Source organism: Setaria viridis, chromosome 5, assembly GCF_005286985.2.
Source record: "Setaria viridis chromosome 5, Setaria_viridis_v4.0, whole genome shotgun sequence".
NCBI classification, from domain to species: domain Eukaryota; kingdom Viridiplantae; phylum Streptophyta; class Magnoliopsida; order Poales; family Poaceae; genus Setaria; species Setaria viridis.
This window is the reverse complement of record NC_048267.2, coordinates 42,813,356-42,835,447: the sequence shown is the minus strand read 5'-3', so window position 1 is coordinate 42,835,447 and position 22,092 is coordinate 42,813,356. Positions and strand designations below refer to the sequence as shown.

The 22,092-nt window shown below is 48.0% G+C and overlaps 4 protein-coding genes across 8 annotated transcripts; 1 reads left to right on the top strand and 3 right to left on the bottom strand.

Moving 5' to 3' along the window:
- The first annotated feature begins 4,269 nt into the window (after positions 1–4,269).
- Positions 4,270–5,202, top strand: LOC117856919 (linoleate 9S-lipoxygenase 2). Its single transcript, XM_034739358.2, has 2 exons — positions 4,270–4,742; positions 4,851–5,202. Exons 1-2 carry the CDS (start codon positions 4,550–4,552, stop codon positions 5,177–5,179), a joined length of 522 nt encoding a protein of 173 aa, XP_034595249.1. The 5' UTR covers positions 4,270–4,549; the 3' UTR covers positions 5,180–5,202.
- Positions 5,203–6,201: 999 nt separating this feature from the next.
- Positions 6,202–9,764, bottom strand: LOC117856916 (putative metallophosphoesterase At3g03305). Of its 2 annotated transcripts, none has more exons than XM_034739352.2 (4): positions 9,446–9,764; positions 8,472–8,713; positions 6,714–8,297; positions 6,202–6,628 (listed from the first exon to the last, which is right to left on the bottom strand). In XM_034739352.2, the coding sequence occupies exons 1-4, from the start codon at positions 9,705–9,707 to the stop codon at positions 6,461–6,463; spliced, it is 2,256 nt and encodes a 751-aa protein (XP_034595243.1). In that variant the 5' UTR covers positions 9,708–9,764; the 3' UTR covers positions 6,202–6,460. The 2 variants fall into 2 exon arrangements, with proteins under 2 accessions (XP_034595243.1, XP_034595244.1); XM_034739353.2 differs by having other exon boundaries at positions 6,202–6,636; positions 9,446–9,760.
- Positions 9,765–12,090: 2,326 nt separating this feature from the next.
- LOC117856918 (BTB/POZ and TAZ domain-containing protein 3) lies at positions 12,091–15,031 on the bottom strand. Of its 2 annotated transcripts, XM_034739356.2 has the most exons (7): positions 14,877–15,021; positions 14,543–14,708; positions 13,995–14,359; positions 13,762–13,892; positions 13,243–13,549; positions 12,594–12,910; positions 12,091–12,479 (listed from the first exon to the last, which is right to left on the bottom strand). In XM_034739356.2, the coding sequence occupies exons 3-7, from the start codon at positions 14,334–14,336 to the stop codon at positions 12,293–12,295; spliced, it is 1,284 nt and encodes a 427-aa protein (XP_034595247.1). In that variant the 5' UTR covers positions 14,337–14,359; positions 14,543–14,708; positions 14,877–15,021; the 3' UTR covers positions 12,091–12,292. The 2 variants fall into 2 exon arrangements, with proteins under 2 accessions (XP_034595247.1, XP_034595246.1); XM_034739355.2 differs by lacking the exon at positions 14,543–14,708 and having other exon boundaries at positions 14,877–15,031.
- A 2,103-nt stretch (positions 15,032–17,134) lies between these two features.
- Positions 17,135–20,347, bottom strand: LOC117855097 (integrin-linked protein kinase 1). Of its 3 annotated transcripts, XM_034737373.2 has the most exons (12): positions 19,668–20,346; positions 19,477–19,551; positions 19,263–19,367; positions 19,065–19,150; positions 18,869–18,989; positions 18,647–18,726; positions 18,418–18,480; positions 18,167–18,288; positions 17,992–18,077; positions 17,764–17,876; positions 17,493–17,621; positions 17,135–17,322 (listed from the first exon to the last, which is right to left on the bottom strand). In XM_034737373.2, the coding sequence occupies exons 1-12, from the start codon at positions 20,106–20,108 to the stop codon at positions 17,316–17,318; spliced, it is 1,428 nt and encodes a 475-aa protein (XP_034593264.1). In that variant the 5' UTR covers positions 20,109–20,346; the 3' UTR covers positions 17,135–17,315. The 3 variants fall into 3 exon arrangements, 2 of the variants coding, with proteins under 2 accessions (XP_034593264.1, XP_034593262.1); XM_034737371.2 differs by having other exon boundaries at positions 17,135–17,621; positions 19,668–20,347; XR_011898250.1 differs by lacking the exon at positions 17,135–17,322 and having other exon boundaries at positions 17,709–17,876; positions 19,668–20,347.
- Positions 20,348–22,092: the final 1,745 nt, after the last annotated feature.

Below are 22,092 nucleotides of genomic sequence, written 5' to 3'. Positions count from 1 at the left end.
ACAGCCTCGTAGCCGCGAGCCCCCCAGACCGGGCGAGCGTCTACCGGCACACCATCACTTTGGGTGTCGCCAAACCCGAGCTAGTTGACGAGTAGAGGCGAGCTAGCTACTCATGTCTTGCATTGTATTCTACTAGTAGTGCCACAAGTACTACTGCTAGGTTGGAGCGTACGAAGTGCTTCCGATCCCTAGCCAAAGTGCATGGCTGCACTGCACGCCAATGATTATAATTAAATTGCCTCTCCCACACTTGATTTTTTTTTCTCTTCCACATCTTCCCCTTTGGCTCTTCCTCCAGCGACCTTCGACGAGTTTTTTAGGTTTGGAGGTTCGGGATTACCTGCATCCTGATGACCTGAAGGGAACTTCGGGGAAGTAGGGTAGCGGGTGGTGGTGACGGGAAGGCGGCGGCAAGGCGGGGCGGTGGAGGGGCGCAAGAGCGAGCTCCAATAATTACTTAGCATGGGAGCAGTCGAGATGGCAGCGGAAAACGCGGAGGTGAGCTCTGACGGTGGGTGCGAATGGCGAAGGGAGAAAGAAGGGACGAGGGAACAAGATAGGTCTCACGGGCGTTAGGGACGATGCTGGCAAGGTGGCGTCAGAGTAGAGACAGAGGGAGCGAATAAGGCTGGAGAGTGGTTAGATCCAAGTAGTTGATTTTGAATTTGATGGTCCAAAAATTCAAATGTGTAATTTTAAAAAAAAAAATTCTAAGTGGGGAGAGATTATTTAATTTTTATCAAGTAGTAGGACAAAACAGCCCAGAGGATCGAGCATGGACTCAATTTCTTCACCAACTCGATCCTACCCAATCCTCCTCTGATCGCAGCTACGTGGGGCACAAGGCGGTGTGGTCATGCGTGCGCCCGCTATGCTTCACCAATCACGATTGATTCAGCTCTGGCTTAATTTTCCAGTCATTGATGTTGCGCTGTCGAGTTCGTGTGCAGACAGAGGAACTAACTTTGAGGTCTCTATCTCTGAGTCACCGATACGTTACTGATTCACTGTGTTTGTGACGCAAAGTTAGAGGCTCAAAGCTAGAGGAACCCCTCCCCCAGACAGATGGGGACGGCGAAGATCAGTTACGTGTCAAAAGCTTCGACTGTATGGGTCGCCATCGACTTTATGGGTCGCCAGCACTGACGTCCCTGCTGAGCACAACTGCACTAGGCACTAGCCGACGCCGTACCCTACGCTAAACCGTACCGGTCATTTCGCGCTGTAGCTTTGCTGCGTCGTCACCGCACAGCGATGGATCTCTCTGCAACTCGTGAGGGGGTGGCACCGGCCGGACTCATCGAAGGAGCTTTCCATTACTCGACGGGGCCGTTCGTCAACCACGCCAGGATTAGGAAAAAAACAAATTCGTGAAGCCGAGGCGCGTTCCACGATGGCTACACGCAACAGTCTGACAGCGGCGGCGGACAAGCCAGTCTGCTACTCTGCTCTTGCACGTGATTCGCGAGCACGTCCCGGTCGCCGAACAGGAGGAGGAGAAACTAGCCCCCGTCGCCACCAGGGCCTACGCGCGACGCATCGCCTCCGGAACGGCCGGTCGCCGACTCGGCGGCGGACCCTGTCCCCGTTGCGCCGTCGAAAGAAGCACACGTTTCATGTGTGGTAGTTACGTCCATCGGCTATCAGCGATTGCAAGGGGGCACCGGGTGTCCGCGTGGCGTGACGGCATCTGACGCCTGATGAAGGACCCTTGTTGGCTTCTTGCTCGATGACAACACGGGGACCTCAAGTAGACGCTCCGTACGAGCTGCCTCCGGTGGCCTTCTACGCCGCTATAGCTACCTGGGTCGTCGTCGTCACTAGCTAACAGCTTGTTCAATTCGGTCCATTGTTAATGTGTTATTCTTGGAACGCATATACGATTTTGCCCCCCCAAACTAGTACGCGCTCATGCTATGGCAGTGGCAGTGTGGCACTAACAAGCTCATATCCCACCTAGCCTCTGTCCACCGAATTTATTCGATGTAACTTTCGTTAGAACTGTGTAAATAGAACCACATGCGCCTATGAAATTTCTATGTTGCAGTTTTTTTCCACGGTCTCACCGGAGCAAGACGAGGATCAGAGGATGGCATCAAATCGAATTGATTCCACGCAACAAGGCACCGAATCCATGTCACCATGTGGGGGATACCACTTTCTGCGAATTTCACAGAAGCATATAGCAGTTTAGCAACCCACGTCGCGCTGTTGCAGCAAAGAAACCCGAGAATCCCTCGCTTTTCAAACTTTCAATGGACGGGGCTAATGGTCATTTTCTGATAGGGCAAGCAGCAACCCTTCCTCTGTTCATCCGCTTGCACTTGCAGCGACCACAATAATATTAATGAATCGCCACACGATTTTCTGTGTTCGTGACATCAGCGTTCATGTAATCAGGTGTGTTTTGTTCATCTCGAATAAAGCAGGGTAGACCACTTCTTAAAAAGAAGCTTTCAGGTAATCAGGTTTCCGTGTTCAGAACAGCTGGGACTGTTTATTTTCGTAGTAGTATTCTTTTTTTTTTGCGAATAGTAGTATTTGTTTTCTTGTCCGAACATCACCTTCACTCGCTATATACTATGCATTGTATAAGTCGACCGGTATTAGTTAATTGCCTTACTAGTAGTGCATCAAATGATGCATGCAAACAATCAGAAAAGAAAACCCATTACTTTGTGTGTGGTTGTTTGTTTGTTTGGTTTCTTGTGATTTAATCTGTCCACCGAGTTCAATTCATAGATTCAAAGCACGAGTGCTTTCATTTTTTATATTTATTATTTCATGAATTAACAACGCTACTTTGGTAGACGATATGTTCATCAATAGTGAGACGTACGATAAGTAAATGACCTTATCAATCATAAGATATGTTAACCTAACCTCTCGTAGGTTTATAGGGGCAGGGTGAGTATCTTACGCATCCTTAACGGTGAGTATTATCATTGTGTACGTGCACTGAGCATTTGCATCTATAGAAGGATTTTCATTTTTCACTGGATCCTTCAAGAACTAAATCTCATCGAGGCTTAAGAGTTGAGGTCCATCTTTTTTTTTCTTTAAAGGGCAGCAAAATATTTGCTGCAAATTTATATCAGAGGGAGGGAAATAAAAGAGATGATGGTCCAGTTTTTTTTAGTGAAAACATATCCGAAAACCACACAACCTGACATGCGCGGTGTGGCACACTACCTCAATAATATAACGTCGGTGCAGAGAATGATCCAACTAGCAAACACGACGCCACTACTCTGGTAAGTCGAGCAACACGCAGACCACTTGGTCAAATAAAAAGACCTAACAACCAAAACTCAGCACCACTCGCTCCGAATCGCAATAAAAAGAGGACAGACTGACCCAAACCAACAGCTTGCACAGACGAGTTCACGGGCCATCTGACACGAGCATGACGTCCGGATGCCATACTTGACAGCACGCACCAGGAGTCCATGACCAGTTCAAGAGTGCCTATGAGATTTTTGGGTGAACTGTCAATTCCCTTGGATGCCAAAATAGCACTCCTATAGAACAACAGGAGGAGCATCAAGCATATGCTCCTCTGCTTGTCGACCAATAATTAATTGTCTATAGGAGGAGAACCAATAGTTCTCTTCCACATGTACCCCTCCAGACGCTTCATCCTTATCCCGTTGGTGTTCATCTGCGGCTATGTTTAGTTCACTCCAAAATCCCAACTTTGGCATTATGCAAAAAAAAGATTTCCCATCACATCAAACTTGCGGTACATACATGGAGTACTGAAACGTAGACGAAATTAAAAACTAATTGCACAGTTTTGTTGTACTTTGCGAGACGAATCTTTTGAGCCTAATTAGTCAATATTTGGACAATAATTCACAAATACAAACGAAACGCTACAGTGTTGCTACAGTAATTTTGGCACCCCAAAGTTGGGCAACTAAATAAGGCCGCAGTAACCATAGTTGTCAGGATTGAATGCAGACCAACAGCGATCACGAGGGGATTCATTCATCAGAATCACTATCCGGTACTTGATGAGGATGATGGACGGCTAACAGTGCTGCGAGTAGCGCAAGCATGTGTGGAATGTTTGCTGCAAAAACTGATAGAATGTTTAGGTGATAGCAGTGTTATTAACTCACATAATAGAATGTTTAGGTACATATCAAAAGTATATAGAAAAATTTACTTTTGATAGAAAAATTAAAGTGAAATAGTAACGTGGGATGGAGGAGTACGTGAAAGTCCGCTTCAGAGGCAAATCCAAGGAGCAGATAAGAGAGAGGTTTTTGACCTGCTAGCTACCATCACACTACTGATTAAAATATGAGCATTCGTCCTTGACGTTAGTACTAAACGACTTTTTCGTCCAGTATTAACGCGCAAAATTAGTACCGGGTAGAAATTTTCGTTCCTCATAGATCTTTTAGTACCGAGCAATAAACCCCGTGGAGTGCCATTTAGTACCAGGTGGTGTTATTGCCCGGTACTAAAAGCCTCTCCACGAGTCAATCTGTGCTAAGCAACGTAGTAGCAGGCTAGCAGCTAGGCACTAGGTGAAGCGAAGATGTTCGGAGGGATCATCGGGGGTCTGACCGGGAACAAGAATGGCCGGCTCAACGGCTCGGTGGTGCTCATGCGCAAGAGCGTCCTCGGCTTTGACGTCACCAGCATGGGCGCCACCGTCATCGACAACATCGGCGAGTTCCTCGGCCGCGGCATCACCTGCCAGCTCATCAGCTCCACCGTCGTCGACCCAAGTGAGCATTCTCTTGGTTTCATTTTGATTTTACGCATGGGTTAGCTGCTTGCATCGAATGCGTGCGTTGCGTGACGCTGACCCGAACTGGCGGCCGGCGAATGCGCAGACAACGGCAACCGCGGCAAGGTGTGCGCGGAGGCGAGCCTGGAGCAGTGGCTGACGTCCCTTCCGTCGCTGACGTCCAGCGAGTCCAAGTTCGGCGTGACGTTCGAGTGGGAGGTGGAGAAGCTGGGCGTGCCGGGCGCCATCATCGTAAAGAACAACCACGCCTCCGAGTTCTTCCTCAAGACCATCACCCTCGACGACGTCCCCGGCCGCGGCACCATCGTCTTCGTCGCCAACTCATGGGTCTACCCGCAGTCCAAGTACCGCAAAGACGGAAGCGCCATGGCCGTGCGCAGCCGCGCAGGTCGTGGCCACACCGGGTCGGATTAATCGCGAACCAATATTTCTCAGAATTTCCCCGCACAATTTTACATAAAGCCCCCTAAATTGAATCGCGATCAATAGTGCGATCCAATTTAAGGGGTTTTATGTAATCGCGATCCAAATATTTACGTAAAGACCCCTCCTCCTAGCTGTCCCTATGGCTACGCCTTCCCGTCCGTCGCCGGCGACGGCCGCCTCGTCGTGGTAAATTGACTTCCACTTCTCCTCCAGCTCCCACCCCCCTCCTTCCCTGCTGGACATCCCGCTGCCCCGTCCCCCTCTTTCCCCGCCGGATATCCCGCGGCCGCATCCGCACGCACACCCCTCCTGTATCGTGTAGAGCCGCCGCTGCGTCCCTCCTCCTCCAGCTCTCCCGTCCTCTCGAGTCGAAACGGGCGCGCAACGGCCGAGGGGTCAGAGATGTGCCAGCCGTGAGACGTTGGACTAACCGATCGCCGGCGTTCGTGAACCGGCGACTTGAGGCGCGGCGGCGTTGGAGTGTCCGCCGAATTGGGACATCTCCCATTCACCTGCGAATGGAAGGGGCAAAATGGAAGGGAAAGAAGAGCTCCCAAGATTCTGTCATCATCCGTTGCAGATAAGCTATCATATGAATTTGGGCAATCGCTGATTAGCCATCACCTGTTTCTCCATATTTTCGGGTGACTGAGTATTTGGCTAGAGGGCAGAGTTGGGTCACAGTTTCCTTCAAGAAGAATACTACAGTTTAACACCATGACGAATATGCTGAGCAAAGTTAGGTGCTACGGCACATCCTTATCTCTTCGTTTCAAAATTTGAACAATGTTATCTGTTAATTTCAAAATCTGACAAGAACTCTTGAATCTCCAGGACAAGACAAAGCTAGTCATTGTCATTCCAGGATGAAAGGCAGACAGGATTGCATATGGTAGATTAATATCCATTCCTCGAAGGACAATGCTAATATTTGAGGTGTACATCACCAAAGTCTCACAAGGATTTTTTTTTATGAAAAAAACTGATAGGTCAAGAATGGAGAAAAAAAATTCTCGAAAGAACTATGAAAAAAATTATATTGAGCAGTACAATTTCTTTCTCATAACTGTTCATTCTAATGAAACGTCGTGTAGTCTCTCATTTATATGCAACGCAGTGCTGACAACATCTTTATGTATGTTAGAGAACCTAACAATCTGCTCTCTGAAGGAGAGAAAAAAAATAGAGGTAGCACACCTTCAGTTGTGAGTTATAGTACTTCAGTCTTCACAGAAAGAAGCTCCATGTGCAATGGCTACACGGGACACCTTAAGATGATCTATTTGTAGGACAATCTAGTATATCACACCTTCCGAGCTCCCAAACAGCTAAATGGAAGATGTCTTGTAGATGGCAAATCCCATGAGGGCAGGAATGAAGAAGAAGAGCACAGGCGAGTGGAGCAAAGGGTTCATAGCATAAGCCTTCACAAGAGCTCTGCAAAGCTGCATAAAGAAGTGGTTAGAATTGTTTGAAATGGAGATAATTGCAGTCACAGAAATTTGCAAATTTTGCTTTATACCTTCCAATGTTTCCATAAAACCACCAGGCAAAGAAGACACAGAAATTTCCTAATCCAGCGACCATTCCAAAATTTTTCATGTTCTATCTGCCTCCTGCTCTTTTGGTAGTAATCATCTTTCTTCTTTCCTGACCAAGAAAGATAATGCTCTCGATATGCCGTTCTCTCAGCAGACATGGCAGCTAAAATCACAATTGTGGGTAATAACACAAAACAAAAGTGAGGTAGAACAATGACCATGACATCTGGAATCCCAGTATGTACTACTTCGTTGCCACTGTTGGGTCTTTTAAGAATCCAACCTCTACGTGTCATGTATGTGAGATTATCATCCTCAGTAATAGGGTGACCAAATAGCCATGGTAAGAAAACTAAATAGATAGTGTACACCAAGAGCAAAAACCACACAAGAATCACCCTGGCCAGTTCAACAAAGAGCCAGATGAAACCACCAACTAAAGATGTTAACAATGTCCTCTGACTACCATTTGTGTATAGAGACTTATATGTGAACTGATCTTTGAATACCACAGCTGAAACTTGTGGTACAAGAAGCAAGGAAAATATCAGAGAAAGAGCACACCACAGTGCAGGATGATATATTGAAGCCCACTGAATACCAATCACAAAAAACTCCTTCCACGTCCAGTTCACTCTTGCAGTCAAGCCATTAACAGAGAATGGTCTCAAATGGCTGAAACTTGCATCACCTGTTATATCCATCACTTCAATTTGAAGCCAATATCGGCTGGGAGAGGGATCTTCAAATGCCCTCCAGTTCCATGGTACTATATACATATGCCCCCTAGTTTCATTGGAATCCACCCTTTTCATTTCAGAGTCAAAGACTACTTCAAGAGTTCCTGGTCTTGAGTCATATATCTTTACAGAAACAGAGACTATCTCATGTTTAGAGAATACAAGAGCCCTCGCTGTATCGAAAGTAGACGGCCCCCTGATATGGCATTTGAAATCACGAGAAGCAGAAGCTCTCTGCATGAATCTTGAATCAAGGGGAAAGGTAGGGAGTATGATTATGCTCTTTGAGCCCAATCTGAAATCTATATCAGTATAGGAGACGTAACCATCATCGATTGCTAGTATCCTCATACTTCTGCTCTTTCTCCAATCTCCCATCTCCCATTCCCAGAACTCTTCAATGTGAGCTGCTTCTTCAGAACAGTTTTCCTTATTACTCTGGATTGCATATCCTTGGTGCATGTTAAATTGGTAATAATGTTCTGAAAATGATGATTCCTGGACTGCTCGATGGTAGTATCGTTTCAAGTTCTTCCCGAACCTTGTATGAAGATGCCCACACAAGTATGCGGCCAATGATTGCTTTAGAAAAACATCCTTGATACTTTTTCCTGACTCTGTTAATGCTGAGAAAGACAATGGGAAGTGCCCGAATGCAATTTTCGTCACTGGAGCCTTGTCAAAATCAGTATCCCACTGCGACAATGCTTGATCCAATTCGATAAGCTGCTTATCAGTTGGATGGCCAAATAGATTGGTTGGGCCTCTAAGACCAACCTCCATAGTGCTATCAAAGCCAACAAATAGATGCTTCCGACCACTATTCTGCAGAGCATTCATAAATACAGCGTCAAGGGAATTCTGAATAGCGATTGCTAGAATAACCATATGTACCAAATGACAATACAATTGAACTATGAGGCGGCAATGAAATAAGAGGCACCACATCTTTCTTCCTGCAGAAGATAGGTGTCAATCATACATAGATAAACCACTGACCTCCAAAGTAATGCTTTGGACACGCCCCTGCCGTCTTAACTTGGCATTGATGCTATACTTCTGATAGAAGTCATAGTTGTCACCAGGTGCCGGTACACCAAAGCTATCATGATTTCCTCTCAGATCATAGAAAATTCTTCTTGGAAGCTTGCTGATTTGAATGATATCATTAATTGTACTTTCGTATTCTGCCCATTCAACCTCGTTCTGCTTCATTGTTAGCAGATCTTTGCTTTTCCCATCTGTAACAAAAAAAAAAGATATGAATTAAAGATTGAGATAAATCTCCTTGGTAATAACATTTCAGGGAATGAATTTTTTCCGTTTCTTAGAAGGTGCTAATTACTTTCTTTTATGCTGGTTGGAGCAACTCTCGTGATGCTGATCAATATTACAGACTTATAGGTGCCTACAATTTTCCAATGCTGAAACATGCAATAGAAGATTGTATGTTCAGTTAGCTCAGTTTTGCATTTCAATAGATCTTTGAATTTCAAATTTATTTCTTTGGTTATTACTTCATATCAAATCATTTTAAATGTAAGAACTGCACCCTGCATATTAGTAACAAGTCAAATATATCACAGGGACGGAACTGCATGCGTTTGCAGTTGTTAGCAATCAGTGCTTACTACCTAGTATATCATCCGGAGGAGTCTTACTTTGTTCTACTGGATGTTTGTTGCAATGGTGAAATTGAAACCTGCAGTGAGTGGCCCTGGTTACTGGTGGGCAACTGGGCGAAAACTGGCCACTTGCCCCTAGACCAGACTGGACGGATTGTGCTACCTTAAAGTGTGCATTTTATCACGAATGTTCTGAAACATCTCATTTACACTCAAATTGAAAACTACTGAAAACATCCTCTCATTCGCTAACTGAGTAATTTCACCTCACATTGGATCAGCCCTGAAATCGCGTGGAATCAAACCGAGGACGGGGGCGAGGGCCGGAGAGAAGGATCTAGTACATACCCGTGAGGTCCCCGGTGATCAGTACGAGGTCGGGGTTCACCATGGCGAGCGCCGGGCCCACATACCGCCGGAAGTCGTAGGCGCGCTCCGGGTGGTGCACGCTGAAGTGGAGATCCGAGAGCTGGGCCACCCACACCACCCCGTCCGGCGCGCCGGACACCTCCACCACCTCCCTCCCGTCACGGGATACCGCGGGCGGAGCGACCGCCGCTGCGACGAGGGCCAGGAGAACGGGGAGGAGCCTCTTGCCGCGCGTCTCCATGGTGAAGGCGCACACCGGGAGCCGTCGAGCAGAAGGGGAGGGGGTACGATTTTGTTGTCCCTCGGCAAAACGGTTTTCCTAGCTTTACGCCTCCGGCCTTCGAATTTGTGTTTTCCTGGACATCTAACGTATTTCGTTGACTGACATAGAGTGTTACTCTTTTTGCATTCTCGCCAACCTGCTCCTTTTGCATTCTTGACCTCCTCCATCGGAGACCATGGATCGACCCCTCCCAGTCCCTGCCGTCGACTTCTCCCCCGACCGCTGCTGCAGTGTACAAGCCCCTGTCCGCGCCTCCACCGTCGACGAAGACGACTGCCAGGCTCGCCAAAGAGGTGTCGACCAAGCAACAAGTTCGAGGGTACGAGTCCCCTACCTGCTGCTGCACGTACAAGCCCCGCCGTCACCCCCACTCCTACCCCCACCGTCGACGAAGGCGTCTGCCGAAGCTTGCCAAGGAGATGCCCAGCAAGAGAGCGGTGGCCCGGTTCCGAGCAGCAAGTTCGTGGGTACGAGTCCCCCGCCCGCTTCTGCCACCGCCGACAAGGACCGTTGCCACAGCTCGCAAGATGCCGAGCAAGAAAGCGGTGGCCCGCTTCCGAGCAGCAAGTTCGCTACATGGCGGATCTCCGCCGCCACCGCCCACAGCAGTAGCTCACCCAGCGATGCTGCCTGCCGCGGCTCCATGCTCAAGCTGACAGTCATCGTGAAATGTCTTTTCGAGAGGAGGAAGGATCTTCCTGTGATCAACCCACCCCCGAACAGGAAGAGCTTAAAGGAGTGGTGTAACTTATAAGTCGTGCTATGGAGATTTGCTGGTGAGCTCTGCTGCTCTGCAATTAACTGTTGTGTTCTTGTTTGTACATTCAGTTTTTTCTGTCTTTACATTGCGAAGTATAAGATCTTGGGGGATTCTTGGCCTAATTTGCCTAGCCACGAAGCCTACTGGCACCTTATTTGCTTTATAAATCAGTTTCTAAACTTTAGGGATGATCCCTTGATATCGATCCGTTTTACAGCCTAACTCCAAATTCAGACACGATTTGTTATTTTTGGCTTTATACTTCCTGTTTTGCATACCAACCAATATGGGGTCACCAACAGGTTAACACTCACAACTAGGATCCGTGATTTGCAATGGATGTCATGTCTCCAATGATGAGGAGGGCTACCGAATTTACTTAGCTTAATGGAAGCACCACGATGATCATGCTAAACTAAGAAAATGATGTAGGATAGTATGAGACATCATGACTGTGTTGGATGTGAAATTTTATAAATGAGCGCATATAATATTCATGTTCTGTTACTAAATACATGTTATTTCTATCATATGATAATGTTCAAAATAAGTGAAAACTTTTTTAGAAGAACAAAAGGTTCCATTAACTACTGACAGGAAAAATAATAATTGTATGCATACATGCAGTCTCTACACTTCCGAGTGCATGTTGGACAAGTTCATAGGATTTCTAATTCTTCTCTCTATTCATCTGGGTCAACACACATCTCGGATGTCCAGATAACCTAAAATTTTAATGATGAATAAGTCACTAGTAAGTTGGCATCTATAGATATTTAATAATGGGAAAAGTCCTATTTTCACAAAAAAAAATCGTAAAAGTTTAATTTTCAACCCACAACTACGAAATCAAGGCCATCCTATGGGTGGTTTTGCATTTTCTAAAAATTCAAAAAGTTTTGGTTAAATCTAAAACTCATAACTAATTTATTTTAAATAAAAAAAATACATAATGCAGACGCCGTGGCCTGCCTGTTTCCTCTGCAGCGCCTTATGCTAGATCGATCGACATTGCTCGCTCCGTCCGCGTTCATCACCACCGCGCACCGTACGTCGTCATGCAACCGCCGCGCCCCGCGCATATGGCCCCGGACGACGCCGCGGTCCGCGGCATGGAGGAAGGCGACCACGCGGTGGCCCTGGGCTACCCGCTCATCGTCGGCGATGGCAACGGGAGGCAGCAGGAGCCCCTCGGTCATCCGCGTCACAGCGAGCCGCATCCGGCTCCGGCTCCGGCACCGGCACGGCGTCGCGTCCACAACTCCTCGCCGGCTCCGGGGGACGACTGCTGCTCCCCCTGTTGGACATGCTTTTTGGTGAGCATGCATGACACCTCTGCCTTTGTTGTTGCAGGTCTTCTTTACCACCGTCGTTCTCGTCCTGGTTTCTCAGCTCGTCCTGATGCTGATCCTCCAGGATTTCCCGAGCCCCGTCGCCGTGCTGCTAACTCTGCCTGCCGTCATAGTCGTCTGTGCTTGGCTGTTGTGTGTAATGGATGAGCACGGCTGCTTCGAACCGGTTCTTCTCTAGTTTTCATCTCTCTTCATTGTTTTCTCTAGTTTTCAGGTTGTCACGTTTACATGTCGTATCAAGTTGTGACACTGCTTGTTACTTGTTAGACATTCAGGATTTCAGGGTTACTTCGATGTTTCAGATCTGACGATTTCGTCTGGTTCCATTACCAGCTTTGATGCGCATTCTCAAATTCTAATTTCTAAAGCGAACGCATTCGTCTGGTTCCTGTTGAAACTGAACTCCTCTGCACAAAACCTTTGCCGTCGTTTCAAATAGGTCCCACAAGGCAAGGAGCCACGTGGCGACTCCCAGCACCAGCAGTCTTTAGGGCTGAGAACTTTCTCCTTTCAGAGATAAAACTCATGGCTCCTCTGCTCTCCAGCACCTTGCACACCAAGAGGTTCCATTTGGTCTCTTCCTTCCTGCCCAGATGCTGCATCTTCTCCTTGAAATGCCTGGAAATTTTAAAAATAGCAATGACAACAGGCAATATTTTCTTTTGTAAAGAAAGACATGGACATTCTCTACTCAGCTTTTTCTTCGACAGAACAGCAAAGGGATGTGCGCACCTGCAGAGAGGAACCTTGCAGGTGTCTGGAGAGAAACACATGCGAGAGTGCAGCTCGAGGAGCTGCCACATGCGCTTGCAGTTCGCACAGCCGCCAGGCACCCGAACGCTGCAACCTGAGAAGTGGCGCACGAGCAGCTCGATGCCCTTGCAGGCAGGGAACTTGCACACACCTGCTCGGCTGCCCTTGAGCGCTTGGTCTCGGGGACCTATCGTCCTGCATCCCTCTCGGCATATGTGAATTAGAGCCTCCATTGCTTCGTACAGTTGCAGATAGACCTTCTTTTCCTCCATCTTTTTAGCTCTTTCCTGCCTTTTCTGCATCAATTCAGATTATCAGGGAAAAAAAAGGTTCAAACCCTGAAAACATGTTCAAGTGCTGAATTATTTGTGCCTCTGCAAGTTCAGACACCGAGAGCAGGCATGCGCAACTAATTAATGAGAATTAGTAGATGCAACGCAACAGAACATCAAAGATGTGCAGCTAAACCATTGGGTAGAGAACATGTCATAAAAAACCTTGGAAACTCAAACAGGGTTGCATGCAGATGAACAGTCTGAAACTCTGAACTGAACAGATTGAAACTCTGAATGGCTAAGGGTTTTTTTTTTCTAAAGCTTCTGAGTGATGATTGTTGCAGAGAACTCACTGTATCAGCTTCGACAAGAGACTCGAGCAGCTCCTGTTCCAGGTTTGGGTTAACCCGTCTCATCACTTTCCACCCATCTGTCAGAGAGATGGTCTTGAAATCCCCGATGATCATACGGGTACAGATGAGGGAGAGCCGAGGTGCATCACACAATCCGGCAAGTTGCAGTATGTCTACCACGTTGTCAGGAGCAAGGAAGTTCCTCTCAAGTTGGTCGATGCAGACCGTCTTCAGAGATGGCACCGAGAAAACATGGGAGAGTACGAGCAAGTGCAGAACATGCTTCTTTATCTGTTCCTGCTCAAAACTTCACCGGACAAACAACATAAGCCCAACGTTTGTATCTTACTGAAAATTTCTGATCATAATGAAAAAAGGGAGCACGCTTCAGGATGAAAACAGTCTGCAGTTCTGCACTATCTTCAGCTTCAGTCGCTGAAAACAGTTTGGGCCGAAAGGCCCGAAAAGCTGATTTTCAGAGTACAGTGAATTATCTAAACGAATAACTTGATCCCGTACCGTGAAGAATAAAGAAATCTGATGAACACATGGACTGCTCCAGAAGGTGCGCCAGAAATTCGGATGCACCGAAAACCATTTGTCAGCTCAGCGTCTTCCAACATAGCTCTCAGAACAGGAGATTTGACACCCTGCAGAGGAGGAAAACATGAAGCTCTTACATAACAGCGAGCCTGCTATCCTGCAGGGATGCGAGGCCCTATCACATGAAAGATTCAGATAGCTGTACTCACAAGAACGCAAGAGTGTGACAGAATTTCACTGCCATCGTCTGTCGAAACACGGAGATCCGCCTGGTATCCCTCTAAGAATAACTTGTCCCAGGAATCCAGGATCCCTCCAGGGACACGGCTGCAAGCCGTTGTCTTCCTAGAACTTCTCCGCGCGCCATAAGAAGTTCCGGGTAGCGGAGGTGGATCAGGGGCATTACTGCAATGAAGCTGAGCATACCGGCGATGATCCGGCACAGCTTTGGTGCTTGCCAAGCTATTGGACTCAAGATGGATTTCCAACGGGCTGTCGATTGGATCGCCGTCCAAGAAGAAATCAGAAGAATCCAACTCGAGGCATTCCATCAGGTATGCGCCCCCTGATTTGACTGTGGAAGGGGGAAAATGTTAGCTGAAAATTACTACGGAGTATTACATAGCTTACGGAAACTGTACTGCAAATAGGAGTAATTGTTTGGTCAAGGCAGGTTCAGAGAGAACAAGTAGTAATAAATAACTGCCACAAGCGACAGAAAGCAAAAGTAGAGGCGAATCAATTCGTCACTAAATACTTGGTATTCCTGTGTACTGATTGTGGTGCTGTTCTTTAAAGCAGAAAATCTACGAGCATATGATTTTTCTTCATGTATTTTTTTCCCCCAAGCCTAAAAGAAAAACTGTGATTGTGAGAGTCTCTGAAGGACTGAAGAACGTCTTAGTGCGCTCCAGCACTGCAGACTTTGAGACGAAAGAAAATTCAGTCAGAAAACCTTCACCGAAATCCCGGCAAACAAGGAATCAGAGGAATCGAAATCCAATCGTTTGCACCATCAGAGAATCGATTGAGGAAGCAGAGGAAAGAATCAAAGAGAAAGCAGTATTCACAAATCGCAGCAGCGTGCTCACCTGAACAAAATCAGTCTGGGCTCTGGAGTGGGAAACTGCAGAGACTCTCTGCAAAGAGAGTGAGGTCGAGAAGGAAACGAGCTTCACCATCGCGTCCTCGTCAGCGCTCGAAAGTTTTTAAAGCCAGCCGCTGACGCCAATGCGCCTGACAAGTGTTCCCCACAAAGGCATGCCCCACATGTCAGTGGGCGAGAAACACGAGGGTGCGTGCCCACCGCGGCCAACCCCACCCAAGGTCGGGCGAGACCGGGAGACGAGAGCCAGGCAGTCAGGCACGGAGAAGTGGCGGCCACCGGAGCAGAATCGGCAAGTAGCCGGACGCTGCCGCCGACTCTCGTGTCCTCACGTGGAAAGAACGCGGCGCCCAGCCACTAGCCGCGCGCCACGTGGCGAGGTGCCGGCGCCGCCCAGGCGCCCAGCGAGCTCCTGTAGTGTGTGTGTGAGAGAGAGCGAGCCTGGCCCAGCAGGACAAGAAAGGTGTGTGGTCTACCTGGATTGCTCTCTGCATCACCGGAGCGGCGGATGAAGTGAACAGAAACCGATGAATTGACCTGTCCTGGGATCTGCAGCTACAGGAGCCAGTCAAAACAGTGCTTCACATTATCCCCAACCCTACACTCCTTCAGTGGTCGGGAAAAAAAGAGAGAATATTTGTTTTTTCAGAGCAATACCACTACGTCTAAACGGAATACCGAATACTTACGGAAGTGTTTGGTCACCGGAGCTTTGGTTCTTCATTTTTCATTCCTCACCTTTCCTTTTTGTGCTCTGGAGATCTCTGTGCTTTTTGTCTTCTTCCATGCAAGAGGGTACCGACCTCCGCTTGTGCTGTTGGCGCCGCACGCCGCGCCGGTGTCATCCATGACACGGGCTGCTACAGCGCTGCAGCACTTTTTGACATGATGTTTGCCACGATGCGAGGTGTCCACGTCCAGGCCGGCTCGCCGGGAGGCCAAAACACACAAGCTTTCAGAAGACGGATGCGTAGGTGCCAGCAGGTCGCGTTTCAGAAGACCGAAAGTGCAGAGGCAAACGGAGAGCTCTTGCTACGCAACGCTAAAAAGTTTCAGAGCCACGATTGCTCTGCCAAGAACTGGAACAATCACATCCGAAATTTTACCTTTTTGATACTTCTAGTTCAGAGGGCAACTGGCAACTGCCTTGTCAATAATTACCGCTGACAGACGTAACGCAGAGACCAGGGGCCTGTTCGCTTCAGCTTATAAGCCGGCTGAAAAGCTGAAACGGCTGATTTGTTGTGAGAAGAAAATACTGTTTGGTGGCTGATAAGCCGGCTGAATAAGCTGAAGCGAACAGGCCCCAGGAAGGAGGAAGAGCCAGGACACAAATGCCCTGAGTTCCTGCTGCAGTCGCTGTTCCGTTCACCTGTCACGCCGGTCGCCGAGCGGCTGGGGTGCCCGGTAAAGTGGGAAGTGGTGACGCTACTTCATTTCCCGAGCAACCACAGCGCAGCCTGCCGGTGCTCCGTTCGCCGACCTGGTGAAAAGTGGTGAGTTTTTTTTTGACACCACCACCCTTTATTCATCAACTCGGGGTACAGAGTTACAAATACCTTCTGACGGTGATAACAACCAAACTTGTCTACCTAAGGCCATGTTTAGTTACCTCCAAACTCCCAACTTTGATACTATGCAAAAAGAAGATTCCCCATCATATCAAACTTGCGGTACATGCATGGAGTACTAAATGTAGACGAAATCAAAAATTAATTGCACAGTTTTGTTGTACTTTGCGAGACGAATCTTTTGAGCCTAATAAGTTAATATTTGAACAATAATTCACAAATACAAACGAAATGCTACAGTTGTGCATTTATAGCAAAATGTCAATTTTGCCACTCCTAGATTGGGAACTAAACCAGGCCTAACTACGAGCGTCCACATTGGAGGTGAAGTGGTGAGCTGAGGCCTTGAGGGCGGAGACCTCGATGCCGCGGCTTGAGGGCCATAGCAACAGTTGGGCAGAGGGTGGCATTTTTGGGCTGGCCTTCAGCCCACCTAGATGGGCCGGTAGGCCAAAATTTTCACCTTCCTGTTTCAAGGCCGCACCCTGATTTGGCCCACCGAAAAGCGCTTAGTGCAGGCTATCCTTCTTCCGTGCTTTTAACGACTTCATTTTTTCTGTAAAAGGATAGCTACATTTCCATGATATCTATTTTTTTTTTGCGAAATATGGTATCTCATTACTTCATGTCTACGAGAACATCAACAACATTTGCATTCTGCTTCACACTGCACTGAAAGAAAAGGGCGTATACGTGTCGTTCTGACCGATTTTACTCACAATCTGTTACAATTCGTACCAAAAAAAAAACAATCAACATGGCACGTGATCCTCCACCTTAACAGCACTCAGTCTCCCCCCCGGAAGGAGACGCGTTCGCAGCGATATGTACACAAAGAAGGCGAGCAGGCCATGTCATTTCCTGTAAAACACAGGGCAACGCAGAGCAAATTTTCAGTTCATCGTGTGCGTGTTTTTGTTTCCAAGGAAATGCATGATCTTTTTCTTCTGAACATTACTGTTCACAGTTCAGTGTGAATTCTGCTCTTCACTGAGCGGTACTTAATTCGCTTAAATCGCCGGGATACCAACCAAATCTTCAGCGAGTCCTTCCAGCTCCCTTGCTTGGCGCAGTGCGCGTAGATCTTGTCCAGCCGGATGATGATCTCCGAGAACGTCGGCCGAGCCATGGCCTGAGGGTGCCAGCATTCCTCGATCAGCCTGCAGAGACCCAGGGCAGGGAAGAAGAGGAGGAGCTGTTAGATGCATTGTGGAACTCTGCATTTTCTGAAACACATGATACTGAACTGAATATGGCACGCATGAGGTGACATGAAAGGGTCCTCTCTTTTTTCGAACTCACGCTTTGAAGTCTGGGGGATAGCCCTTGAGCTTTCCCTTCAGTGATGGCCGCACCCCCTCGAACCGGATTGAGTGTCCTGAATCCTCTGGTGTTCTCACTAATCCTTCAACCATCTGATGTTTACACCACAAAGAATGAATGGCTGTAGGAACACTACGTTCCAAAACATCGAAACAATATTTTTTATTGTCCTTGTTGTTTCTGTATCCGGAATAGAAATTTACTGACCTCATAGAGGATGAAACCGAACGAGTAGGCATCGACGCTTGAGTCAAATGCGTCATTTCTGTACAGCTCAGGTGCAGTGTGGTAACCTAAACACAGGGATAGGAAGGCTATCATTTAGAGCATATTCTGGGGGAAATACATAATGGATCAGAAAATGCCATAATCTCATGCTTACTGAAGCTGTCAACAAGATCCTCTTGATGGACCAATCTCATTTTGTCAGAGCCGATCTTCGACATCCTTGTCACTCCGAATCCTGCAATTTTGAGGTTGCCTCCACTATCCAGGAAGATATTTCTGGCACCTTACCAAGATTCAAATAGTAAAGTACGGGACAACCATGAAAGACAGAATTTGAATGAAATTTGTAGCCCAAGAATGCAACAAGAGAAAAGGAGGCCTAGTTGCTTCATTTCCTCATCTTACTTTGGCTTTAGGTCGCAGTGTATGATGGGGTCCGGTTTGCACTGATGGAGATAGGCCATGCCCCTACACAGTCAAGGCAGCGAGAAGAAACATTGTTAATTAGTACCAATGTGCAATTTGACATGGACTGTTATCTTTTCCTGACAGTGTAAAGGGCTACTTCTATTAGGGACCATATGGTGTATATTGGTACTCGTCAACTCTTGTTGGAATCAGAACCTACAATTACCTGGCAATATCAAGGCCATATCTTAGCACCTTCTGACCATGTAACTTCCCTTTCTTCTGAATACAGGCGGTTAAGTCTTTCTGAATTTTTAGGGGTAAAAAAAGGAAGACGTTAATGCATCCGAAGATAACACTGATGTGCAATAGGCATAGTAGCATGTTCAGAATTACTGACGATGTTAAGATTGTAACTTTTTTTCAGGAAAAAAGTATGTGCCATTACCTCTTCATGAAGTTCAGAAACAATCATCATAGGTATGTGCTGTGTCACGGCCCCGACGAACTGAACAACATTAGGGTGCCGGACCTTCTCCAGTACAGTCAGCTCATGCCTGAAAGAGTTTCTGCAACAAAAAGAAGAGGCGATTATTGTAAAGGAAAAACTCTTTGGTAATTGAGCACAGGCATTTGCATCTTACGCGGCATCTTGATCGGAGCAGCCTTCTCTGTCAAGTATCTTTACGGAAACCTTGGTCCCATTCCATTTCGCAATATGATACATGCCCTGCAGTTCGATGTGTCATTAGTCAATTCCCCTTATCTCCCTAGCGTCACATTCCGTCCTTGAACAAATATTTGAGGAACAAAATTGTACTATATTAGAAAGAAAATTTCACCGATGTAACATCGTGGCCGCGCCGGAATTGGACCTCGCCGGGGTTCAACTCGTACTCCGGTACCTCGCCGGGGGTCGATACCATCATCGGCGTCCTCTTGTTTTTCTGCAGAAACGATTGCAGAGCAGCAGGTGAACAGCGAATTCGCTGATGCCGCGTTTGCAAGTTACCGAACAAATACTAGAAGTATCAGATGATGTGGCAAGAAAGATACCGGAATTTTTGCACCATGAGCTTTCAAGAGATCGTAGACCCTAGAGTGGCCATAGAACTTGGCATCAGCTACTGCCTATGATCGGAGAAGCAAAGGAAATCATCAATTCATCGTCTGCTGCCAAATCGATGGAAAGGAAAGTTTGGTCGGAGAACCGCGGAGATCGCCGCCGGTTAGCCGGCGCAGCTCACCGTGCTGCCCCAGCGGTCACGCGCGTCGATGTTGGCCTTCCAGTTGAGCAGCACCCGGACGACGTCGCGGTGTCCCTCGCAGGCGGCGATGTGCAGCGCGGTGCGGCCGTCGAGGTTGATGCTGTTGACGTCGACGCCGCTCCGCAGCAGGCCCTCGACCCCCATCGCGTCGCCCTGGCACGCGAAGAAGAGCAGCTGCATGGTGGCGTCCAGGTTCTCCGGCACGGTCAGGTCCTCCGCCGACGACCCCACGGGGCTCTGGCTCCGGCCGCGCCGCCGGTTCGGGTCCATGGACGACTGCCGCCCGAACAGGAACCGGCTCGTCGCCCGCCCCGTCCGCGGGGACTCCAGCGACGCCTGCCGCCGGAGCTCCGCGTTGTGCTTCATCGAGCCGCCGGATACCTGCCGGTGCAGCGCCACCTTCATGCCGTTCGCCGCCATATCCGAGCGAACCAAGTCTTCAGGAACGATCTGATCAGTGCATCCGGGAACGGGATCTCGGCGGCGGATCGGGGTCCCCGAGGCACGAGAAAGTGCGCCGGAGAGCCCCGCTGGAGATCGAGACCTTTGGCGGTAGGCTTGGGCCTCGTGAATCAGGAGAGGAGGAGAAAGAGGAGAGCGCGAGGGGAGGGGAGTGAAGAGCGGAAGGGCCCGTTTCCTTCGGGGCGAGGGGGAAGCTAAAGTTAGCTATATACGCTTATGACGCGGGTAAGATGAAATCTTTTGGCGCGTTTTTTTTTTCGAAATACCGTTGGAAAAAATGGTAACGGTCATGTCAAGAAAGGTAGCCGAAATAGAGTAGGGAAGTGAGGTACATGGCTGTCACCAGCTCGGATGTCTGACAGAATAAAATTCAACGCATACAGGGTTTAATTTTTAATATAAAAAGGGTTAGTAACTGGTTTTACTTGTCTCTTCGGCGGCACCATTTTTTTAAGTTTAATTACTCTTCTATCCTAGGTCGTTTTGCTGTGTATCCAACCAAAACGATATAATTTGCGACAGAAGGAGTAGTAAATTGTTTTCATTTCTCGTTCTAAAAGGAAAAATGATAAGATAAGATATTTGCTTATTTCTTAAATTAATAATTTCTTTTTCTTTCTTGATGTAAAATAAATATCTTTGCTTCGCGAGAATGGAGAATCGCTGTTGTTTTCATGCATTACTTTGAAGCCGAAGTGCGAACGGGCACATTTCTCTTCAAAATTGAGCACATCTTTTTCACATAATAACTAGATAATAATATGTTTACAGGAAAGTTAGGACGTATATCATTGTCGTTGAATAAGTAGATAATGATAATGGCACTTGTACGCACATGCTGACCCTTTTCCTTTCTTTTTTCACGGAAAAAATAACGCCATTTCCCCGTTCTAGAGAAACTCCGGTACTTCCATAGTACGTAAAATCTCCAATTCCTCTCAAAACAAAACCTTTTGGACGGTTGGACCCCCTATCAGGCCCCAATGCAAAAACTTTCGGTCCAAATTTAGATTTCCGAAATAAAATTGTTGGGGAGAACTTTTAATTCGACGCTGACACCGAAAGAATCGGTCGGAACTCGGAAGCTACTGATCAGCATCATCGCATCACTGTTGCCTCTCGCGCAGGCGGCGACGGCTACCTTCTGTCCTTGCATTGTACGCACACGCACAAGGGGAACTGGGGAAGGGGATCCCCACCACACGTACGTCGGCACGTCGACGCGTTTTAGTTATGGTGCACGAGTCGGGGCAACGGCGTCGCGTGCGCGCGTGCCTGGTCGCGGAAGACAAGGATGGCATGGCATCGACCGCGATCCGTGTCGAGATGGCTGATGGCTGATGGACCCTGCTGCTTTCACACAAGCTTTTGGGCGATCGGACCGGTCCTCGTCGACGACCAAGTCATGCCAGCATGGCACTATGGATTACTTCGCCGGAAATTCGCAGCATTTTTCCCGTCGTGATCCGGGACGCCCGTGCTCTACGCCTGGACAGCTCAAAAGCTCGTGATCCCGTGCCCCAAGGGGAAGCTTTCTTCCCTTTTCGTGCCTGATGGGGTGGACTGGAGTAGGGTACACAGGTACGTCGTCGAAGCGACTGCATGTGCAGGATATTTCTGTTGTTTGAAGTGAACTGGTCTTGCTCACGTCCTTGATTCCAGTGATGTGCTACCATAGCTTCGCCGGGAGATGCGCAAAGACGATCCAGTGACGTGGCATCATGACTCCACGACAGACACACGGTTTCTTTGTGTTGTTACTACTGTGGCAGCGTGGCCTACTCACAGCTTCTTTGCTTTTTACTCCTCCGCTTTCGTGGGGATGGCAATGGCGAGCACAGAACAGAGGGCCGACGACGCCCGACGCGCACGCGCTAAGCTGCGGCCCTGCGCAGACGCGTGGACGCTAACGCCGCCGACGCCGACGCCGACGCACACCGGC

Coding starts and splice junctions, on each gene's coding strand:
- LOC117856919 (XM_034739358.2), top strand. CDS start 4,550: ATGTTCGGAGGGATCATCGGGGGTCTGACCGGGAACAAGAATGGCCGG. Junction 4,743..4,850: donor CTCCACCGTCGTCGACCCAA/GTGAGCATTCTC, acceptor GCGAATGCGCAG/ACAACGGCAACCGCGGCAAG.
- LOC117856916 (XM_034739352.2), bottom strand. CDS start 9,707: ATGGAGACGCGCGGCAAGAGGCTCCTCCCCGTTCTCCTGGCCCTCGTC. Junction 8,298..8,471: donor TCCAAAGCATTACTTTGGAG/GTCAGTGGTTTA, acceptor AATGCTCTGCAG/AATAGTGGTCGGAAGCATCT. Junction 6,629..6,713: donor TTTTATGGAAACATTGGAAG/GTATAAAGCAAA, acceptor GCAGCTTTGCAG/AGCTCTTGTGAAGGCTTATG.
- LOC117856918 (XM_034739355.2), bottom strand. CDS start 14,336: ATGGAATGCCTCGAGTTGGATTCTTCTGATTTCTTCTTGGACGGCGAT. Junction 13,550..13,761: donor AGATTTCTTTATTCTTCACG/GTACGGGATCAA, acceptor TGTCCGGTGAAG/TTTTGAGCAGGAACAGATAA. Junction 12,480..12,593: donor TGCAAGGTTCCTCTCTGCAG/GTGCGCACATCC, acceptor TAAAATTTCCAG/GCATTTCAAGGAGAAGATGC.
- LOC117855097 (XM_034737371.2), bottom strand. CDS start 20,108: ATGGCGGCGAACGGCATGAAGGTGGCGCTGCACCGGCAGGTATCCGGC. Junction 19,368..19,476: donor CTCATGGTGCAAAAATTCCG/GTATCTTTCTTG, acceptor TCGTTTCTGCAG/AAAAACAAGAGGACGCCGAT. Junction 18,727..18,868: donor TTTCTGAACTTCATGAAGAG/GTAATGGCACAT, acceptor CTAAAAATTCAG/AAAGACTTAACCGCCTGTAT.